Source organism: Lipotes vexillifer, unplaced genomic scaffold (assembly GCF_000442215.2).
Source record: "Lipotes vexillifer unplaced genomic scaffold, Lipotes_vexillifer_v1.1 scaffold383, whole genome shotgun sequence".
Lineage (NCBI taxonomy): Eukaryota > Metazoa > Chordata > Mammalia > Artiodactyla > Lipotidae > Lipotes > Lipotes vexillifer.
Window position 1 is genome coordinate 702,418 of NW_006772850.1, and position 23,678 is coordinate 726,095.

The following is a 23,678-nucleotide window of genomic DNA, read 5'->3' on the forward strand; positions in this document are numbered from 1 at the left end:
CCCCCCCCCCCCCAGTGTCATCCCTCTCGCCCGCGCCCTTCGGGCCATGCGAGGGCGTCAGGCCGGAGAAATGTGCCCGAAGCTGGGAGCCTTGATGCTGGGGATGTCGTTCTTCCGGTAGAAGTCGGCCTTCACGTGGCTGGCACGGCTGTGATCCCGGCTCGGGGGCTCCACAGGCTGGTGGATGCGCCGCCCGTAGACGGAAGACGTCAGCACCCACACTGGCCTCTCGCGCTCCTGTTGGGAGTGAGGGTCGGGGAGCAGAGCGCTTTTACCTGTCCAGGCCGCGTGCTGCGCACCTGCATCCCACCTCCACCTGGCTTCTTAGGACCCCCTCCACGCTGACGCCGGGGGGGGGGCCTCTTTAACCAATTCACACCCTGTCCCCTCTGCTCAAGGACTGCTGCTGTCCTCAAGTCTTTCAGGGGAAAGACCAAGGTCTCGCACGGGGCAGCAGGTACCCACTGACTTCAGGGTCCTGTTCCTCCCCCTCTCCTCCCTTCTCCCCGAGCTCCTACTGCCTGTCTTCTGTCTGCCTTCTTCCTTCTCCCAGATACACATCTGCCCAGATCTCCCATCTCCCCAGACCTCTCATCTCCCCAGATCTCCCATCTCCCCAGATCTCCCATCTCCCCAGATCTCTCATCTCCCCTATCCCCCATCTCCCCATGCTCCACCCCTCAGACACCCTCATCTCCCCAGGCCCCCCATCATGTCCCCAGCCCCCTTCATCCCTTTCATTGTCTCCATCCCCTTAAAAGGCTGTATTTCTCTGCACACTACTTATCAATACCTGGCATCCAGGTCATTATTTATTTGGCTTTTATTTTTCTGTCTCCTCATGGGAATGTCAGTTCTAGGAGGACAGACACTTCTGTTTTCTTCCCTTTATACTTAGTGGCACATGGAAGGTGCTCAAAAACTCTGACTGGATCTAAGTCATGCCAGGCGTGTGCTTATGAGAGAAAAGCACTAACTTCACTACCAACTTGGAATGAATTAACTCAAACCAAAACAACAGAAAAACAAAGTTAATGTCGTGACTTAAGGGGTGATACTTTATAGTACCTCCATCACTTAATTTCACAGCAGTTAAAAAGTGACACGGTGGCATCCTTAAACATTAACTGCCACAGGCAAAAATCCTCTGATCCAAAAAGAAATCCCACCAGAAGCTTTTTCATCCATATTTCTGTGTATTGTATAAAGATTATGATGTTAATACAGAATCCAGATTTTAATAAACATACTATCCTCGGATCAGATTTACAGAGTCAATGTCCTAGTGTGGAAGAGGGTCTAACCCAGCGGCAGGTGGGCTCGACCGTGCCAAGGGGATGCACAACCTCCCTCCCCCACCCCCATCCCTATCAACCCCCCTCTCTACGCCCACACCTCCAACCCACCACCCAACCCCCTGTACCTGCTGTGAGCCTGACCTTCTCACCCTGTGAGTTTTGTTCCCTCTGTTGGTCACCACCGACCCTGTGCAGCTGACGAGAAGCAAAGCCCTTCCTCTCAGAAAACCATGCAGAGATAAAAGAACTGAGCCCTATGTGGTACATACAGTGGCCTGGTAACTTGGGAGAAATACTCTTTCTTGCATGTGTGGTTTCATCCCTGGAAGACCAGTGTTCTTAGAACTATGATAGCCAGGCCTGGGAGGTTAAGCAAAGACCTTATTTATCTATTGAAAAGAACTCCTGAGTTTTGCTGTCATGGAACTGTTACATTCTAGAGGACTAAACAACAGTCACAAAAATTAATACACAGTTTAACATGGCAGAATGCAGTGAGCTGTGACAGTAGCTTAGTCTTCACTTCCTGGCACAGTGAGACAGAGGAGAGCCTTACAAAGGTGAGTTACGTGCAGCCAACTGCACACAGTGCTAAATAAACACACACACAGTGAATCTGTTCACACCCAGCGATACCCTGCCTTATTACCACCTCCTCGTTAACGTGAAGTCCCAGGCTTTTTGCATGTTCTCTGTCGTCTCGGTGCAATTTCTGATTATAATCTGGGTTCCTCTTAAAAACACAGTCATAGAGGGAAATGATTCCGGTCTGGGAATAAAAAGAGAAAGAAAGCCATGGTTTATTCAAGGGCTGAGTTGTGGAAGCTTCATGCGGCTTGAGAGCCCAAACTCTCCCTGATGAAGAGTGGAGATGTATAGAGACTCCCGACTGCACCGAACGTGTATGGGGAAGGTCACCACTCCTCGGGCAGTGACCAGAGGAGGGACGCCAGGCCCCAAGTTCCTGAGAGGCCCGACAGGGTGGAGATGTTTCCAGGGACACTTTTCCTAGACTGTTACAGACTCCTCCTTCCCAGAGGAGGCTCCTTGCTCTCCCTGACTCCACCCTAGGGCTCAAGTCTTAAAATTATGATAATCCACTCAATATACGTGTTTTCTCCTCCATTTTTTTTTGTTTTTTTTTGTTTTTTGGCAGTGCCGCATGGCACGTGGGGTCTTAGCTCCCTGACCAGGGATTGAACCCGCGCCCCCTGCAGTGGAAGCTTGGAGTCTTAACCACTGGACTGCCAGGGAAGTCCCTCTCCTTCATTTCTACTTTTCTTGAATTTCTCAAATTTTCTATAATAGGCTTGTACTGCTTTGAAAAACTAACAATATCTGAATACTAGGACAATATACCCAAATAGAAGTTCTCCCTCTGTAAAGAGAAATATTTTCTTTAATCATATGTGGCAGCTATAAAAACTGTAATTCATATATACATGAACACATATATTTGGTATATGTTATATATGTGTATATATACATATGTATAATATACACATATATAGCAAACATATGTATAAAATACTCACACGCACAGCTCTAATGTGTTAGAAAATGATCCCATTAACAGAGCTGCGATCTGTAACATCTCCATTTTTTTATCCCCAATTTTTCTTACTACAAAAATAAAACTGCCTCATTTGGTATCTAGTAAAAGGAAAAGAAATCCACGTGCTAGCTAATCTTTAATCTTCGCCTTGTAAGTCAGGCCTGTCATTTCTGTTCCTCCAGCCAAGTGCCAGCTGCCTTGAATCCTCCAGCAGCAAAGGCAGATGCTCCATCTCGCTGGGATTTGGGATCACGGAGCCTCTAACCTCTGCTTGCTTGTTTGTTTTTATCCTGAATAGTAATGCTAGAAGAGTCCCCTCCTACGGAAGGTCACAGAGGTAGAAGGTAACGGTGAAAAGGATGCACATTGTGTGCAGTCTGTTGGAAAACACATCCCGCCCATTCTCAGTGTGGGAACTCAAGAGCTGCTGACAACAGTGGATATGGCTTCAGCCCAGCCATGAAAACTCCTTCACAGCTATCTATCCTGTGCACGACGTGCCACTCCAGCTCGGGAAGGTTTGAAGGTAACTCAGACATGGCTGCTGTCCTGGTGCCATTAACCATCTAGTCAGGAAAACAACGCCATCTTTTAGAAACATTATTTTCAAGTTCTTCAGAATTTCAGCGGCACCATGTTCAAGGCACTTATTCAGTGATGCTAGAACCCTGGTTTGCCTACGTTCCGAGTCACTCCAAGTGGCTAGAGACAGGAGCCATGGCTTCTGAATCCGTGCCCTGATGGTCATTTAATGAGGTCATCTCGCAGGAGCTTCTTCTTGGCTTTGTCTTCCCTCCCCCACTCAGCTGCTGGGCCTGTGCACGCATTGGTTTGGCCGGTCCTGACTTTCACACCTCCTGAAGGCCACCTACACCCTACAACCTCCTGAAGGTAACCTTGTACTCATGGGATTAAAAAGCAAAAGACCCAGATCAGTGGAGAGGTGATACATTATTCAGCTTTTGGTACTGTGAACATTGGCTAGCTGTTTGGGAAAAAAAAAAAAGAAAGCTGGGTCTTCACATCACACTATGGACAAAAGTAAACTCTGGATGGATTAGAAAAATAACTGAAAGGAAAGCCCACAAGGGACCTCCTAGGCAAGAAAGCAATAGGGAAATATCACAAAGAAAATATCCATCACTTTGCCCATGTAAAAATCAGGCATTTGCTTATCAAATAAAATTCAAACTTTAAAAACCTTTAGGAAATGAAGAAGAAATCTCAGTGTCTTTAACATCAGTGTGTAGGATGTCCACAGAAGCAGAAGCTGGTGGGGTTGGCTGGGTGCTCACTTCTAGCCTAGAGAGATTAAGCAAACCTCACAGGAAACCTTTTTTTGGGTAAGCTACCGGGCCAGTGGGTCCGGCAGAGACACAGCAGAAGCTCAAGGATGCCACCCACTCTGCTGGGATGGTGGGACACAAATTCTCCAAAGGAGCATGCTCGCCTTCTGTAAAGGGGGTATTGCAATGCAGACCCTTCCCTTTGGGGTTCAGAGTTACTGGCCAGGCCTGGCAGAGGCAGACACGAACAGTAACTTGAAACCCCATCACCCCTACATTGCCCGCATTTACACGGTAATGTAGGCTGGGCTCTTGGTCATAATGTAGATTTCCCATTGTCACTGGAATCCCTCCTGGTCTGACTGACCCGTGAAATGGGTGTGTTTTGGGGAAGAGCTGCCGTGGGCAACAGAATGACCTGGTTTCCTAGGACCGAGCACCTGAGTGGGAGCTGTACCTGCAGCCAGAGGTGCCCCCTTCTGCACCCTGAGAACCTTGGGCCAGAGAGGAGGAGGCCAGTGGCCAGTCTCTGTTCCCTGCAGTGACTAGCTGTTCCCAGGTGTGCGGCTCAGCCCCATCACAAGGGGGCAGCCCTGACAGCAGGGGAAACAGGGATCCCCCTTGTGCTGGCTTCCTGTGCAGGTGGCCCATTCCCGCCTGCCCCTCCTGAACTGAGTAAGCCCCTGAGGTCCTTGGACTTGTCCTGGGAGAAAGACTAAAGAGGGAGGAACGAACTTACAGAATGAGAATGCCATCGCTGTTACCTGAACGAGGAAAGAAGTCTTGCTTCATTCTGTCCCCTATGATGGAGAAACCCACTGCAATACGCAGCTTTACAGAATAATGCCTATTTCTTCTCATTCCAGTTGGGTCTCCTAAAATACTCTATAAAAGTGAGATCTATGAGCAGCAATGCCGGACTCCCATCCCCAGGATTAGGTACCAACAGCCTACTATATCTTAGAAGAGTCTCTATTAGAAATCTCACTGCTGACGGATATGATCAGAATCTTTAAGTCTTCTGTGTGGGGATTTTGCCTACTCAGGACTTTCCAGAGTAAAAACGAGTTTTTTTTCTATCATTGAAAAATAAGAAAAAATTAATCCATCACCAGGATTAGTAATGTGATTGTCCATTTCCAATACCTAATCAAACCAAAAATCTGGGTTTTCCTGGATTTTAATTATTAATCTTTCTTCTTTCGGTCTTTTTTATCCCTTTATGATCTGAAGCAAAATGATATTAAGAAAAGCCAAACTGGATTTAGATGCTGCCACAAAACAGAGCTTCTAGGTTCCTAATATTTTGCTATTAAAATCTCTCAAGGGATTTCCTCTATTTCACAGATGACTTTTCTTTTTTTAAGGCGAAGCAGAGCCCATTTATTTTTCTCTCATGATTTCCTTAGCTCCTTTGTGTTTTGAGGATCATTATAATGTATTCTGGTCTTATTCTGGTCGTGGTGTCTGATCACCCACCATCAGTTTCCCTAAGGTCACCCCTACTCCTAACACTGAAAAATCACTCCAGTCTGTAGCCCTGGGCTGATGCCATAAGACAAGTGGGGGCCTTCAGTTTTCAGCCTCCAAAGAACGTTGGGTCTACTTTGTGCCAGGTACTCTCCTAGACTCTGGAACAGAAATAGGGAGACCTTACTTTAAAGGAGACCACCTAAAGGCTGGGAATGGAAATAAACCCACTAATTAAAATATCTCAACATAACACCCAGGGAGGAACAGAGGTATGTACAAAGTACAGTAGCACCAAAGAAGGAAGGATCAGCTTTTGTCTGGCCTGGGGATAACAAGTGGATGCAAATGAAGTTGACAGGAGGGACCACACCACTGTAGCTAAGGCCACTGGGGAGTAAGCTCCCTGTGTGTTAAATTCATACGTTGAAGTCCCAACCCCTAGTACCTCAGAATGTGACCTTATTTGGAAATAAGATTACTGAAGGCGTAATTAGTTGAGGTCAGACTGGGATAGGGTGGGTCCCTAATCCAATAAGACTGGTGCCCTTATTAAAAGAATTTGCACACAGACACAAATAGGCAGAAAGTGAAGATGATATGAAGAGACACAGGGAGAAGACAGCTGAGCTAAGGACAGAGGCGGGGGGACAGCTTCTCCCTCACAGCCTCAGAAGGGACCAACTCTGCCAGCACCTTGATTTCAGATGTCTAGCCTCCAGAAACTGTGAGACAATAAACTTCTGTTGTTTAAGCAGCCAGGTCTGTTGTTTAAGCAGCCAGGTCTGTTACAGCAGCTCTAACAACATACGCGATAAGGAGAAGTAGCCATCTTTTGAACGATGGAAAGTAAGGATAGAGATAGTACAAAAGTTATTGCAGTGGAACCAGAGACCCAACCATGGCACACCCTGCTCAGGTAAACTGAATCGGTACACCTACTGGCTTGGTAGACATCACCAACATTCAGTGCTCCTCTACTGACGACACAGAGGATTAATCTTCCCTCTCCTTTAGGTTAGTGAAGCCATGAGCCCAGTTCTAACCAATGAATGGTGCGTAGAGGTGACATGTGACTCTTCGATCAGAAGTATTTAAGAGCTGGTGCCAGGGACTCCTGAAGCTTCAGACTGAGGTGTTAGCAGCTTCCACGGTGGCCACTGAGGGATGGTACTGGGCAGAGTCACCCTTCTGATCCCTGTTGGATGCGTAGCATGAGAAATAAGCTTTGTTTCAGGCCACTGAGACTTTGGGGGTTGTTCGTTACTGCAGCATAACCTAGCTTATCATGACTGATGCAAGTTCATAAACAAGGAAGAAGTCCTGGCCTACCACCTCCAGCCCACAGGGGGCCTGTGGGGGGTGTCTCTTCTGCGGTTGTGGGCTTTATTATATCCAGTGCCTCCTCCCAAACTTGGAAGCTCTCTTCCTCCCAGAAGTTACACAAACTCTCACACAAATAGTTGGGGGAAGATTTTGAGCAAACTGAGATTTAAGTCCTTTATTTTCTCCTCCCTTTCAGACCATTTTGAATACAAATGCACTCTTCATTGTAAGTTTCCATCACAACAATTAGGCCAGGGCCAAGTGACCAGCTCTGGCCAGGGAATGTGGGTGAAAACAGTGGACGCCATCTCCTAGGCCTGGTCCCTAAGAAACTCACAGCAGGCCTCCACAGTCTCTCTCCTTGCTCACTGACCAGCAATTTAAAGGATCCAGGGAAAGACCCAAAGTCCCAAAGATTCCCAGGCCCTGGCAATAATGGAGTCACTAAAACAGAGAAGCTCAGTTTCTCAAGTAACTGCATTAAGAAGATCTGCCCAGGAGAAACATACATGTTGGGCTGTATTTCATTACGTTATGTTTATATGCTTAAGGACACTGGCACACTTATGATAACAACCTGCTCTCTGGAGAAAAAAAGACCTGATTTGTAGCGTTTGCTAATTTCTGTGGTGTAAATACTCCCATCATGGCCAATTTCAGGCTTCCAATTGAATGCAGAGTTCAGAAGAGATGCTAAAAATCCCCTCTTTGTCCGTATGATCAGGCTCTGACACACCACTAGTTAAGACTCTCAGGGTTTGGGGTCCATTTGTTTGCATAGCACATCCTAGCCCACCTTTGTTAATAAGGTTATGACCGAGCTACTCTCAACTCCTCTCCTCAGGGGCCATTGTACTGCTACCTCTCACCTGGAGGCTTTCAGGTACTGTTTGCCTACCCAGAGCTTTGTGACCTACTTTTAAAACTGAAAATTCCCAAGGTGACTGAAAATGGTTTTCTTTGCTTCATAAGGGCCTCATTTTACTTCTGATAAATTCAGTGCTTTTCCTTGGGAGTCAAGCAGTGTATGAAGCTTAAGGAGTATGTTTTCATTAGTTTTAATATTGTTCAAAGTTCTATCTCTCAGAAGAAATGCAGCTTGTCAAGGACATAATGATAACATTTTTAAAAGGACAATACTCAACTATTCTCTTTGGTTTGTGGCAAAGATTGTGTTTCCTCTCTGGTGTGTTAAGATCACAAGTTTGGGAAATTTTCATAACTTTCCAAATAATCTGAATAGTTTATCAATTTAATAAGAATGAAGCCAGTTGCCTTTTCTCTTCCGTTCCCCATTCGCCCCCTCTTCCACCCCCTGTCCCCCAGCAATTCACATCAAGGAAGAAAGGGCCATCCACGGGGGCTGAAACCTGAATCTAGTCTTACATGTTGTCACTTGGTCAAATATATTGGGGAAAATGCTGTTTGTTTTCATGTATCATTTGCTTGTTGTACTTCTTAAAAGGGGACGATTTTGAAACAAAGTCTGAGATACACCATTAAATGAAAAGAGCATGCTGCAAATATATACACGTAGATGCGTGATCGTGTGTGAAATGTTCTTGTATTTAAAAGTTTGACACACATGACTGCGTTCATAAACGCATGTGGAAAGGCATGCACCGTGTGCTCACATGGGTGGTCATGACTGGTAGGAACCAACTGGTAGGAAATTCCCTATTCCTGGTGTTTCCTTCCAGAGGAATCACTTCCTCTAGAAGGACACACATGACCTCTCCTCTCACTCCTTTCTCCCTCTTGGGTGACCTTCCCCCCTTCCACCTGCCCTGGAGGAAGACACTCAGCCCCACCCTCCAGGCCTTAAGTTCCCAGAGGCAGGTCACTGAACAGTACAAGTGCAGCCAGCCCAGAGAGAGAGAGGCAACCAGAGTCCACTCCCAAGTTTGGTCCCCCGAGGAGAAGAGCAAGGTCAAGGATAACCCAAACAGCAGATAATCCAAAAGGAAACCTCTGTTTAGTCTAAGAAGCTAAGCTCATCACTCGCTGACTTGTCTCTTTGTTTAAAAAATCCGCATCCATTTATTCGTCCTCACTGGTTCATCAGCAGCTATTTATGACGCACCAACTATGAGACCGTGGGCACTCTTTCTATCGCTGAGGATAGAGGAGTGGCACAAATAAATCCCTGCCCTCTTGGAGCTCATATTTTAATAGGAGAGAAAAAACCAACAGATAACCAAGTAAAATATTTAGTAGATTAGATACTAATACATGCAAAGGATAAGATCAGGCAGGATGGGGAGTGTGTCTTGGTGGGCAGGGGGCGGGGCGGGCATACTTGCATTTGGCTAGTACACATTGGGACTGGAGGGCATGTGGGTGCAAGACAGAGAAACTTGCCTAGATTTTCACAGGTGGCCCAGCAACAGAACTAGAGCTCACGTGTCCTCCACAGCCCCTAGGAGTGGCCAAGCCTGTATGGCAGATGTACTTGATGCCTAAAGGTGAAGGGGGTCCAGGAAGGGCTCGGGGAGCTGGTATTGAACACTTCCTGTACCCTGGACGTGGGCATAGGCCCTTCAGGGACGCTCCTTTGTACCTCTGTGCAGTCAACACCCATCATTATGTTTACCAAGCGCTTGGCTGCACGAGGCAAAGGAAATTCAGTTATCAGGAGGGTAAAGAAACAGTCAGCCCCTTGCCTCTTTCTCTCCACCACACACGGTCACGGAAAGTCGGCTAATCCCACCAACTCTAAGGTTGGATTTTCTGAGCAAAGCTTCACTCAAGACACAGCTATACCCACAGTTCACATTAGCATGAAGGAAAGCATATTCTACAACTGCCTAAGATTTTGTTTTTTTAATGTAGCTTTTAGACTTTGAGAAATTTAATCAAAACTGTCATAAAAGGGCATTCTCGGGCTTCCCTGGTGGCGCAGTGGTTGAGAGTCCGCCTGCTGATGCAGGGGATACGGGTTCGTGCCCCGGTCTGGGAGGATCCCGCGTGCCGTGGAGCGGCTGGGCCCGTGAGCCATGGCCGCTGGGCCTGCTCGTCCGGAGCCTGTGCTCCGCGGTGGGAGAGGCCGCAGCAGTGAGAGGCCCACATATGCATGTGGAAACGGAGAGCCAAAACCACAAAAAAAAAAAAAAAAAAAAAAAAAAAAAAAAGGGCATTCTCCTTTGACTTAGCCTTTCCATTTCAGTAGCAGAAATGTTGCACGAGGCAGAAGAAGAAAAAAGTAATTTAAAAACACCATTGAACTGAATCTATGGAACACTATTTTGTAGAAAAAGCCCACACGGCTAGAGGCTCCCTAGGGAGCAGGACAGCACTTGATAGCATTTTCGCTGGCAGCTTTCGAGGGAAAAATTTGTCTTAAGATCCAGGGTATTACTGGGGCTTTAAATAAGTGTGCTGCTGCAAGAGCTTTGACTTTGGCCTCCTGTGGGGGAAGATGCCTTATAGAACATCAGGAACCACCAGATTGACACGCAGACTACCTGCCTCACCTGTGTTAATTTCCAACAGTGAACAGGATGGAGGATAAAAGGCCCCAGGACCAGACCCTCAGTGAAAGAAAACTCTAATCATCACTAAGAAGAACAAATAATAATAAGAAGAGCTCTTCTTACATTGGGCTTTACTATATGCCACTTTCCACCCATTAATTAAATTAATTCTCATAAGAGCTCCATGCATTTGGTGCTGTTCGATCCCTGATCCCGAGACGGGCAAGGTGAGACAGAGTGTTCGGTCTGTGACTTGAACTAATAACACAGAGGACTAATAATGCAGGACTCCTGGGCCTGTGCTACTAAGGAACTAACCGGTGAGTGTGACACACAGCAACTGACTTAAGAGCTACTTTTGCAATGTTTCTTCCCAGCTTTGAGCGGGGCCTGGAATTATTTACAAAGAATTTAGGGGCAGGTGAGACCCCAGCAAACCTGTGATACAGAGTTCATCCTTTTTAGTCCAAATGATCTCAAGGTCAGAGAATCAGCTTCTGGAATCCTGTAGCTGATTGAATACCAGCACATACAAGGTCATTATTGCCATTGGTAGCTGGCTTGCAAATGGGCTTTGAAATGTCTTTTGTTGTTCTTGCTGCTTTGAAGGCTTTTTTATTTAGTTGTTAACCTTTCTCCTGCATCATATTTTTCCCTGTGACGCTAAAGGCCTCAGGACTTGAATTTGCCTGTGACCCCAGCTATCAACAGTACCAAATTTTTTTTCTTAAAATCTACTTTGCATTAATTTGTCTAAGGCCCATCCCTCCATTGGCAGTAAGACATCAGAGCAGATGTTGGCAAGCATTTTCTGTAAAGGGACATATAGTCACTGTTTCAGGCTTTGCAGGTGCCATGGTCACTGTTGCAACTATTCAACTCTGTGTGGTTGCCATTGACAATACTATACACATGGGCGTGTGACTGTGTTTTAATAAAACTTTCTTAATACAGGTGGCAGGGCAGATTTGGCCTAGGAGGCTTCCTATGCATGGCCCCTGCACCAGAGGGGTACACTTCTTGCCTACTTCCGATCTGCTTCCAAGTACAGAGCCCTGGTCACCTCATACCTTGGGCGTCTCTCTGCCCCTTGGTTGATTTGGCCCCAGAAAGGTGGAGCCATGTGTCAGATTGGTGAATTTAGGAAGAATAAACTGACTCTGCCAAACTCAACTCTGCCCCTTTTCCCGTGGTAGTGTCTGGCCCACAGGGGGTAGAGGGGTCTTCTCTGCTTTTTCTGGCGCCCACAGCTCTAGTGGCTGGATGGGTAAATCCATCTGATTCAGAGCTTCAGTCTCCCCAGGCCCAAACCCATTTGCCCAGAGTCCTTAGCGGGATCCTGCACCCTGGCTTTTTTCTCTGACAGATAGGCATCTTGGCCCCCACCTGCTTAATCCTTTATCTTATTTCCCTATAGCCTCAAAGTGGTAATCAATAAGACCCCTCAAAGATACACATAAAATGGTGTAGTGTGAATTTTTTCATTATGTCAAGAAGCCAGATAATACTTATATACTTTCAATAAAACAGCATGGACCAACTTAAAACATCAAGACTCCTTGATTTTTGGCTGGTTCTCTCATGCTGTGCATTAATGCTATGCATGACTCATAAATTCACTGGCAATAAGTTCTTTCAAAATATATTGCTCATGGGAGGAAAAGATATGAGGTCCATGGTGGCTGTGAGGTTGGGAACCACTGCTCTCAATCCCATTCCTGTCTTAAACATCAGCATAGATATTCAAGCCCGGGCCAGTCAGGAAACAGGGAGGCAAGGATAGATGAGCTAGAGGCATCCCCTTTCTTCCTCCTGTCCTTTTGTCCTTCCATATCGTCAAAGCCAAGCAGAGAGGCACTACCAGATACAAGAGATCCTCCTGGCTGAGGTTTATGTGTTGGTTTGCTGGGGCTGCCACAACACGAAGTACCCAGAAGCAGGGGCTAAGCAACAGACATATACTGTCTCACAGTTCTGGTGGCCAAAGTCGGAGATCAAGGTGTCAGCAGAGCTGCTTCCTTCTGAGGGCCGTAAGGGAAGGATCTGTTCCCAGCCTCTGTCCTTGGCTTACAGACAGCTGTCTTCTCCCTGTCCATCATTTCCCCTCTACGCAGGTCTGTCTCTGTGCCCAAATTGCCTCTTTTCCTAGACGGCAGTCATTTTGGATCAGGGCCCCCCACTAATGACCTCACTTTGATTATCTCTGTAAAGACCCTGTCACCAAATAAAGTCACATTCTGAGGTGCAGGGGATTAGGACTCTAACATAAGAATAATAGGGGGACAGGGTTCAACCCCTTACAGTTGTCTAAACTGGAAACTACTGCTTCTGTTTGCACGGCTAAGCTCCGTGGTATCCTTTCACATGTGGCAAGTACTCAAATGTGTGCTGACCTGATCTAAATGGGGATTAACTTGGGCTCTGTGGATTGTGGGTAGGGAGAAGAAAAGGATGTGTTTGGTGGGAACACCTCACACATCAGGAGGGAAAGACCTCCTTCCTCCCAGGCACTTGGTTAATCTATAGATCCCTCTTCAGGCCACCCCTTATCACTGCAGGCTGAGCATCTCCAATCAATGCGCCTTTTAATAATGATGCCCCTGCTTCCCCAGCTTCAAGACAGGCTGCAGCAACGTACAGTACAAGACACTGGATGGAGACTTTTAGGAAAAACATGGAGAAGAAAGGAATAAACGACCCCCGCAAATTCTGAATGTTTCTTTTCCTTTCGCTTTTCTTCCTGCTTTGGCTGCAGGGTGGCCTTCGCAGACCCTCAGGCTTTCCCCACTACTCGTGTGCGCCTGGTGAGGCCCGGCCACAATCCTGGGACTCTCCCAGCCGCGCTCTCCCTGCCAGCGGCAGTTCAGCCCTGCCTCGAGGTTTCCTTGTTCGCAGGCGGGCTTCTAGGAAGGTTTCCGCGCCCTGGGCGGTCCGGGCGCAGTCACTGTGGCGAAAGCCTTCAGGTAGTGGCTGTTTTCGGGCCGGCCCAGGCCTGCGGCAGGCAGACCCCAGAAGCAGCGGTGCCCCTGCCGGCTGGGTGGCCCCGCGCTCCTGCGACCCTCCTCCAGATCCTGGGCACCAGGCTCAACTTGCTGCTCCCGGTAGAAGGAGTAGAAGCCCAGGGGCTCTCCCTCACTTCCCGGGGGAAAACTCGGCCCACCCCTAAAAGGCTCCGAACACCCGCTGAGCAATCCCGGCCGCCCAGCCCGCACGCCCGGCCTCGCAGCCCCCTTCCAGGTGAGCGTTTTTCCCCTCCCCCCATCCCCACACCCGGCTCCGCGCCTGCCCATGCTCTTGTGGGGGGCGCGGGGGTCCACCTTACGCCGATGGTAGTAGTCGCGGTACTCTGGGGTCTAGGAGCCCCAGAGGGAGGCCACTCTCCCACCCTCCCACCCCCTTTGACCCGTACGCCCCCTGACTCCCTGCGCCCCGCACAGAACCCCGCACAGGCAGTGCCGCTCAAGCCCGCCCCAGCTCTTCCGTGCAGCCCCGCCCCCGGAGTCCTAACCCGAATCTGCAGCCCCACCTCCCCGGCCCTCCACACTCCGCGGAGCGGCCCCGGCCTGCAGCCCCGCCCCCAGAAGCCCTCGCCTGCAGTGTAACCCCGCCCCCAACATCCTCCCGGGCAGTGTAGCCCCGCCCCATCCCTTCTCCCTCTAACGGCCTCCCCGGAGGTGCCCCATTCCCCCTCCCCCAGGCCCTTCCGGGATAGTGCGGCCATGCCCCCAGGACCACTTCCTGGCAGTGAAACCCCGCCCCCAGCACCTCCCTGGCCCCTCCCCCGCAGTGTTGCGCTGCCCTCAATCCCCCCCCCACCTCCCGTCCCTGCTCTCCAGCCCGCCCCGCCCGCCCCGCCCCGGGCCACTCACCCTGCCCTGGCGGTAGTAGTAGCTGTACTCCTTGGGGTCCTGGCGCTGCGGCGGGACGTAGCTGAAGGCGGACAGCGCGGAGATGGGCGGCGGCCGGGGCTTGCCCCTCAGCGTGGCGGCGGTTATCTCCTCCTCGTCGTCCTCCATCCGGCCGCAGTGCTCGGTCCCGCCCGCCGAGGGGCCCGGTCGCAGTCTGCCCGCCGCAGGCTGCCCGGCGCCCGCGTTCGGCCGTTGCCTGGAAACCGAGGGGGCGCAAAGCTAGGCTGGACTGCGGGGCGGGGAGGGGGTGGGGCCGACCCGCCCCCGACCCCCGGCATCTCTGTGCACACCCGGGTCTTTCCTTCTTGGGGCGTCGGGGGAGCTTCACCTGCTAAAGCCGCTGCGGCGTTCCCGCGTGGGAGGCACCTCTGGGATCCGCACTTTCCACCCTGCTTACCCTTCTCCACGCAGTGTCGGTTCGTTCACTCAGAGACCATTGTTCGCTGGGCAGTTAATGACCTTGCACCTACTGAGTGCCAGCGCTGGGGATGTAGCCTTGAACCAAGCAGCCCTTGTCCACCGGGATCTGACAGTCTGGTGACGAAGACAGGTGATAGATGTGAAAACGCAAGTAACTTGAAGAGGGTCTGGGACAATGCTGCCCAGTAAGAAGACAGAGAGGGCCGCGTGTGTAATGTAAAACTTTCTGGCAACCTTGCTCTCATCCTCCCCTGGGCAGAAGTCCTCATAAAAGCACCAGCAAAGGAAAACAAAAACAAAAACAAAAAGAACTCTTATAGTCTACTGCCACTTTCGACCTCTCCAATCTCTTTTAAAGACCGGATATAGGAGCTCAGCTAATGGTCAGGAGTCTTCGCAAGCCTGGCACAGGTGATCTGATCTCACACTTTGCAAAATGTGAGCAGTCGACACCAATTATCTTGAGACCTCAGGTAAAAGTGAGACCAAAATCATTTCATTGAAAAATCCTTTTCCATAGCTGTGTGGACGTGCTTCTGTTAGCTTCGATTTCTATTTCAATTTGTTCTGCACCAGACTGACAGCTGCACAGGGCATGGTTGCACACACACACTCTCTCTGATGGCTCAAGTCTGGCACACAGTAGGTACTCAACAGATACTTGGTGAATCAGTAAGAAATACAGCTGCCATAATGGCTTGGGTACCTTCTAAAGGTGAGTCTGAGACAAGGGCTTGGATGCTCTTGTTTTATTTGGGAGGTAATTCCAAGGAGCCGGCGGGAGGGAACAGAGGAGTGAGTGCAGCAGGGAAGTCTGTATAAGGCTGAATTCTCAAGGTCACCCCTGAGGGCAGCTGGAGCTTGACCTTGCCCAAGACTTTCTGAGGAGCCTGGAGCAGCCTCTCAGAACCACCTGCAGTTCAACATGAAGGCACTTTTTATTTCTTGTTCCCAGTCCTCCTGGGGTGAGACTGCCTTCTGGTTTGTTCACTCCTGACTTTGTAGGACCCCTGCCCAATGCTGCCTAGGCTCCCTGTGGGTCTCCTCGGTGCCAGAGAAGCCCTGGGGCTGACAGTGACAGGTACAAGGCATCAACTTGAGGCGGCATGCTGCTGTCAGGAGGTGGGTGCAGCCCCATGGAACGGCCACCACGCCGGGGGTGGATTCAGATGTGAGGCTGAGAGGCTGCAGGGTGGGAAGCAGAGGTGGAGGAAACAATAGGTAAGACCAACTTTGCCAGTTTCAATTATCAAGAGATTTTAGTTCCTTTTTAAAATAACATTTTTCCTCTATGATCCTATTATGTATTCTGGGGACATGAGTGGAATAAAAGGTCAAAGAGTCTAATGTGTTTAAGTCCCTTGTGTCTGTGACTTGTACTTGCAAAGTTCTGCGTGGGGGGAGGGAAGGATAAAAGAATGAAAACCCTGCTCTTAAAATAAGTGGGTTAATAGTACAAGAAGGCATGCTGAGTACAAGTTAACTCTGCAGGAGATCAGATCAGCTTTGTTTCACATGTCAGGTCTACAGTCCTCTGCTCTACCAGCTGAGCTATCGAAGGGTGCACAGATGAGCTTTGTTTCAAATGCCAACCTCAGTAGTCTGGGATGTCTACCCCCCTAATCCCATGACAGCCTCATGGATATACACCGGCGCCCGCAGCTGATCCTGGGTGATGACGTTGCACTGGTCTGGCTTAGGTTGACATGGGCGTACTGACCGCTTACTGTTCATGCAGCCTGCTCTGCAGGTCCACCGGGGCCTCGGCTGCCTGCAGCTCCCGGCTGGATGACACACTGGAGGGCGGCCTCCACTGCAGAAACTCAGGCAGTTCATGGGAGCATTGGAGGCGCCTAGTCCAAACTGCAGCTGGGACTTGTCCCGTTTCTCTTGACATCTGGGCAGAATGTAAGCAGGGGGAGACCTGGTAGGAAGAAGTTCTGTTAATTTGAGGCAGGGAAGGAGAAAGCTAATGTTGTGTGAGATTAGCATGTCACATGTCACATTAGTGGTGGTTTCAGCACATCTTGGGCAGTGTGTGTGTTATATTTATCATGAGTCCTCATGAGCCCACAGACTTGTTAAGTTCAGAAGAACCCTCTGGTTCTTTATGCTGATGAGAAAACTGAGATGTAGGTAGGATAAGTGACTTGATGCAGGTGACAGGGCAGTGGGTACCCCTCCTGAAAGATGTATGGAATATCTGGAAAGGGGGGGGGCTGGTCTGAGGGAATGGTTTTCTCCTTTGGAGCCCTCAGACCATTCAGAGATGGGGCCACAGCCTGGACAAAGCACAAAGCTTTAGCCCGCGATTCTCAGCCAGCGCACTGACGCAGCCAAGGAACAAAGTGTCCAGATGGCCTCCTCTCCACCTTGTAAACCTTTGTTAACTGAGGTGGAGAGAGGGGGGAAAATCACCTATGAATACATGAAAATGCCATCATCTTTCTAAAAAATCTTCTGTTGAAAATGCAGAAATTTTAAAACAAGGTTGATATCTCCATTTTAAGTTTGAAAGCTTTTACAATCATGTTATTTGTAAATGTCACTGTAAACTCACTTAAGTGGCCCAACATAATTGGACTTTAATTCACAGGCTTTAAAACAGCTTAAAATCCCTTGGATTAAGTACTCCTCTGCTTTTATGATGGTTCAGAGTTAATAGGGGTGGATGGACAAACACACATACCCGTCACCGGCTAGGAGAACTGCCCATCTGTGTACCCAGCAAACCTAAAGGTCATTATGAACTCAAGGGGTATGAAAGGGTGCTCCTGCTGCACCTTTTCTGGATCCCCCATCAGTGCTGTTTGACAGTGAGAGTAACTGCATGACCCTGGCTCCTGCGACAGGGGAGCCACTGCCCGTCCTCCAAAGCATCTCCACAGGCTCTGGGGCACGGGCAGTGGTCCGTGATGGGGTAATACGCCTTTATCTCACTCGACACCTCCTCCCTGGTAACGAGGCGTGAGTACTGCTGGTAGACTTAGAAAGCATGTTTGTCATCAGGTTTTTCCTGTAGGCTGCGTCACTCACTTGATGGAGTCCCTTGGAGTCACATTAAGCATCAAACTTATGAATCAAGACATATAAGTGCAAATTTAATTTTGGCTTGTTCACCTTGTCGATTTTGAAATCAAAATGAATGTGATTTTATAGATGCCCCCAATGAGAAACCCCCGATACCGACGGCTCTAGCAGCGAGCAAGACCATGTGCCAGAACCAGAGATCCTTACAGAGGGTGGACCCCAGGGCTGAGACAGGAAATGGTAAGTGAGCCTGGGACATCCTCTTCTGCCAAGAAATTTTCAAAATCGAATGTGTCAAGGTCAAAAGGACAAAGAGGCCATCCTGAAGGGTATCCCACCGATCTAAAACAGGACAAGTTATGCATCCAAAAGACGACTGTAATGGGCTGAAGCACATCAAGTATATAAAATGTCATGAATTCATAAATATCCTAAATAAACAAACAAAATACTGACCAGATAACCACCTCTGTATTCTAAACCTTGATACAAGACACATTTATCTCATTTTCTTTTTCTGTATAAACTTATTTGTTATTGTAGTTAAGATGTGTTAGTTTCTGCTGTACAGCAAAGTGAATCAGTTATACATATACATATCCACTCTTTTTTAGATTCTTTTCCCATGTAGGTCATTACAGAGTATTGAGTAGAGCTCCCTGTGCTATACAGTAGGTCCTTATTAGTTATCTATTTTATATGTAGTAGTGTGTGTGTGTTAATCCCAATCTCCCAATTTATTCCTCCCCCGCCTTCTCCCCTGGGTAACCATAAGTTTGTGTATAAACCTTATTTTAGAGTTCAAAACTAGTTGATGGGAGAAATTTCTTCTTTATAGATGAATACAAGTAAAGGAATAAAATAAAAGGATAATAAAAATAATAAAAGTAAAGGAATGATAGCATTAGGAAATCCTTTTTTTAAAACATATGTTGGAATAATGAATCTAGGCAACAGTCATCAACAGATGCTGAAGCCATTAGGTGACAGGTTGATGGGGACTATATGGTGGATGGATCAGGCTGGTGCTGATCCAGGAACCCACTATCAATCTTAATGAGTATCACTAAGGGTAACGAGACATTACGGTATGATGTAAAACAAATACACAGCATCTCCTCTGAAGCATCCTTGCTGAAAAAATTAAGCTGAATCTAAGCAAGCCTCTGGATGTAACTTTTAGTTTAACAGGAAATATAGCAAAGGAACCAGTTAGAAAATGTCAAATCAATACTGTGGGATATTTTACAAGGCAATTGATCTAACTTCTCCAATAAATTAATAACATGGAAACCAGGTGAGGGAGGGGGGCAGTTACAGACATGAGACTGAAGACTTAGGGGTATAACATCTAAAAGTAGTATGTGGCCTTTGTTCAGATCCTGCTTCAAACAAATCAACAGTTAAAAATATTTCTGAGAGAAAGACAAATACCATGATACCATGTATGTGGAATCTAAAATATTGCACAAATAAATCCATCTATGAAACAGGAACAGACTCACAGACAGAGAACAGACTTGTGGTTGCCAAGGGGGAGTCTGGGGTTAGTAGATGCAAACTATTACATATAGAATGGATAAACAACAAGGTCCTACTGTATAGCATAGGGAACCGTATTCAATATCCTGGGATAAACCATAATGGAAAAGAATATAAAAAAGAATGTATATATATGTATAACTGAGTCACTTGGCTGTATTGAAGAAATTAACACAACATTGTAAATCAACTATACTTCAATAAAAAAAAATTTAAAAATATTCCTGAGACAGTATAGAAAACCTAGAATATAGACCAGGTATTAAATGATCACAGGTAATAATTATTAGTTTTGGGCTTCCCTGGTGGCGCAGTGGTTGAGAGTCTGCCTGCTGAGGCAGGGGACACGGGTTAGTGCCCCGGTCCAGGAAGATCCCACATGCCGCGGAGCGGCTGGGCCTGTGAGCCATGGCCGCTGAGACTGCGCATCCGGAGCCTGTGCTCTGCAACGGGAGAGGCCACAACAGTGAGAGGCCCGCGTACAGCAAAAAAAAAAAAAAAAAAAAAAATTATTAGTTTTGTTCATTGTAATAATGGCAGAATAGTTAAATAAAAAAGAAAAAAGTTTATTGGTTATGGATTCATACTGAAGGATTTAGGATAAAAGTATATGATAGCTTGGATTTTTAAAGAAACATTCCAATAAAAAAGGAAAAGAAAAAAAAGAATATGGGGGTAAATAGATGAAACAGAATTGGAAAATTTGGGTATTTTGCCATGCTGAATAAAGGGACTCATGTGAATTCATTATACTATTCTTTCTACACTTATGTGTGTTCAGTGTTTTCCATAATAAAATTTACAGTAGAATTACTGAGATATTGTTTATTGCAAACATTAGAACCCAGAATATCAGTTCAAGACACAAATAGTGTCCCCTATATACCAGAGACTGTGGGAAGAGATGGGGACAGAGATGTTTAGTTTTTTTCTGAGATGGAATTTCAAGTATATTAAGGCAAAATTTCTTATGATGGAGCCAACAGCCAAAGAACACCAACAAAAGGTAAGGCTTATTGACTACACAGGCAAGGGAGCCGGCACACCAGAGGAACCAGGCAGAGGGATGACAGGATGAGTAGAGGATGTGCGTGAAATTGAACAAAGCTGCGCTGGAGATGCAGAGAGCAAGCTTGTGTATAAGAGAACTAACATGAGGGCTGGCCTGAGAAGATGACCCGGGATGCTCAAAGATAAGAAAAAGGTAAGGGGGTTTGTGTCCCAAACCCTCTATCTGAAGCTCTGCATCGTCTTGGAAATCAAGGCTGCTTCTCTGCACCAGAATGACCCATGAGGCTCAGATCCTGCAGGCAATAGAGGTGTGTTCCATTCTTATTACAGCAAAGGTTTTACAGAATGAGGTTTCTCAGCAGGGTATCTGTGATGCTAATTAGCAAAAGGAGTGGCCACCAGTTCAAGCTGCTGCCCCAGGAGTCTTTACCGTCCAGGCAATGGTGCTCCTCCTTATAGAGCATCCCTGACAGGCTCCCTCTCCACAAGCTGTAACAATGAAGTCTGACTGCAACGTAGCTCTTGTACAAATGACAAGAGCCCTCATGGCTTGCTGAGCACTTACTGTTTTCCAGGTACTGGCCACACAGCTGACAAGGCACGACTTATTTCATGATCCTGAAACGGAGCAGGACCCTAAGGGGCCTTTCAGGGACAGTCCCCTCCTCCATGTCCTCTGCTGCAGTTCCTCTCTGAAGTACCCAGATAATAGATAATGGTATCTGACGCACATTTCCTGAGTTGTTTTACAGATGTTAAAACCACCACTAAATGGAAGAAATTACCTGATGACCATGAGAAGTAGCCCCCAGACCTAACTGGCGCCTGAGGACTGACATTAACCCCTGAGACACCACCCTGTTACCTCACCATCAACCAATCAGAGAATTGTGCACTAGCTGATCACAGATCTTGGGACACCCCCTCCCTCACTTGGCCTTTAAAAATGCTTTGCTGACGCCCATCGGGGGATTCAGGCTTTCTGAGCACCAGCTGCCTGGACTCCTTGCCTGGTGCCTGCCATAGATGCTGCACTTTCCTTCACCACAGCCCCGTGTCAGGAGATTGGCTTTGCTGCACGTGGGTGGGCGGACCCGAGTTTGGTTTGGTAACAATCCTACACTATGTATTTAGACTCCAGGTGGGTCTGGATATGTTTCCAGTTTGGGGAAATCTCAGCTTTTGGAGGCTTATTCACCAACGTGGAGCCAAGACCCTCTCCCTGAATACAAATTCAGGGAAGGGTCCAGCTTTTTTAGAGGGAACTGACTTTTAACCCCCCAGAATTCTATCAAATATGCTCAGTTCTGCTCCTTCCTATTCTTTCTTCTACCCAATGAATATTTACCAAGTCTCCAAATGCACCCAGGTGTACAGAGTCAGCAGGTAGAATCCTGGTCAAAGAACCAACCAGCATCTCTTCATCCCAAGATACCATCTACCCTCCCTGTCTAGGCTTGGTTCAGCCAAACAGCATTCCTTCTTTAGGTCAAGGTACGGAAAATTGCCTGCTTTGTTCAGGCAGAAATGTCACCGCACCATTCCACAGCTCCAGCCTGCCCCCCGCCCCCCCAACCCCCGCCAACAGGCACGCAGGATACACTCTCTCCTCCTGGCACCAGGGATCATCTCGGTTCCACTGCTGAAGCCCAATAGATGTCCTCACCTTTGCTGCCCTCTCGCGGCTGGTCTGAAGATGATCACTGTTGCTTCAGGGGTTATGCTGGCAAGTTAAACTTTTTTCACTTGTTTTTCTTTCTTTGCTTTACTTTTTTTTCTTTGCTTTGCTTTTACTTTTAAAAAACAACATCAAGAGTATGTCTTATTTAAAAACATTATTAATATACGGTACCAGGAGTTATACTGTATATGTAATTTCAACAAGGAAATTCACATCATATTTACTTACATAGGTAGACATTAAAATATTAGTGGCCTGAGGATTCAGTTTATAAGGACATATGGCTTTATAATCTTACAGAGCTTGCCAAATTTGCTCCAATTGGTGAAATCAGCAGTCTTGTATCTGTTTATTAGCCTAAACTATTTTCATAGCATATCCATGCACATTTTCAGGATTAAAATTTGCTTTAAAACAAAGTCAGTTCTGGCCTCACTCTCCATGGCGACCGTCTGCTTTGTGCTGGGTGCTCTGGCCATGGCGATGCCTGAAATGCTCTCCCACCAGAGACCTGCCTCCCTTTCTTTGAATTCAGCTCACAGATCACTCGTAGAAGCCTCCTCCTGCACCCCAGGCAGGCCTGATGTCTTCTGCCTTCCAGGGTCCTGCTCATGCATCAGGACTGCCAGCTGGCTCATCACTATAATCACCCATAGACCCTCCAGGCAGGAGCTCTTTTCTGCTTCCCTCTGCAGCTCTAACAGTCAGTGGGTACCCAGCATGATCACAGCTCTTTAATAAATGTTGAATGAATGAATGAATGAAGAGGGTAAGGGAGAGCTAAATGAGACAAAGGCTCAGGAGAGGATGTAACTAAAAGTGCAGAAGAAGGAGCATCTCATTCCAATTAGGGCAAACCAGGAACAAAAGTCCCGATGGAGAAGAATTTAGATAAATGGAAAAGGCGGAGGAAGGTTTTAGGCTATACTGTTGTTTTTCATAGCATTTATAACAGACTGCTCTTACCTCTTTGTGTGGCTATTTAAGTCTATGTAATCAAGTCTCCATAAAAACCCAAAAGGACCAGATTCAGAGCTTCCAGGTTGGGGAACAGGTGGAGTTTAGGGGAGAGTGCTGCCTGGAGATGGCAAGGAAACCCCACATCCTTCCCCATACCTGCCCCTACGAGTGTCTTTCATCTGGCTTTCCTGAGTTATATCCTTTTGTAATAAACTAGTAATCTGGTTAAGTAAAATGTTTCTCTGAGTTCCATGAACTCCTCTAACAAATTAACGGAGCCCAAGGAGGGGGTCACTGGACCCCCCAATCTATAGCCAGTTGGTCAGAAGCACAGGTCATGTGACAACCTGGACTTGTGACTGGCATCTGAAAGGGGGGTGGTGGGAAGCAGGCAGTCTTTTGGGATTGAGCCCTCAACCTGTGGGAGCTGGTGCCGCCTCCAGGTAGATGGTGTCAGAATGGAGTTGAATTGCGGGCCCCCAGCTGGTTGGAGCACTGCTGAGTGCTGTGTGGGACACCCACACCCCGGCCCCTTGGCCAACGTGTACACTGTAGTTGGGTGCAGAACGCTTTTATCCCGAAACTTTAACTTGACCGTAATGGGACAATGAAGCATCTTCAATGAACTAAAGAATTTTAATCCATGCTTAATTTAAACTTTAGAAGTTTCTCCCTCCAAACACCCCTCCAAAACCCCACTTAAGTTGCTTTTTTTACA

At 47.6% G+C, this 23,678-nt stretch overlaps 1 protein-coding gene across 1 annotated transcript; it reads right to left on the reverse strand.

Annotated features, from left to right (window-relative positions):
- Positions 1-57: 57 nt before the first annotated feature.
- Positions 58-14,424, reverse strand: CFAP90 (cilia and flagella associated protein 90). Its single transcript, XM_007447923.1, has 3 exons — positions 14,278-14,424; positions 1,951-2,067; positions 58-237 (listed from the first exon to the last, which is right to left on the reverse strand). The coding sequence occupies exons 1-3, from the start codon at positions 14,422-14,424 to the stop codon at positions 58-60; spliced, it is 444 nt and encodes a 147-aa protein (XP_007447985.1).
- Between the last annotated feature and the right edge of the window lie 9,254 nt (positions 14,425-23,678).

Bases quoted from the DNA above. Each gene is read 5' to 3' on its own strand.
- CFAP90 (XM_007447923.1), bottom strand. From the start codon at position 14,424: ATGGAGGACGACGAGGAGGAGATAACCGCCGCCACGCTGAGGGGCAAG. The intron at 2,068-14,277 runs GTGAGTGGCCCG...TTTTATTCCCAG, and splicing joins ACTACTACCGCCAGGGCAGG to ACCGGAATCATTTCCCTCTA. The intron at 238-1,950 runs GTGGTAATAAGG...CACTCCCAACAG, and splicing joins GACTTCACGTTAACGAGGAG to GAGCGCGAGAGGCCAGTGTG.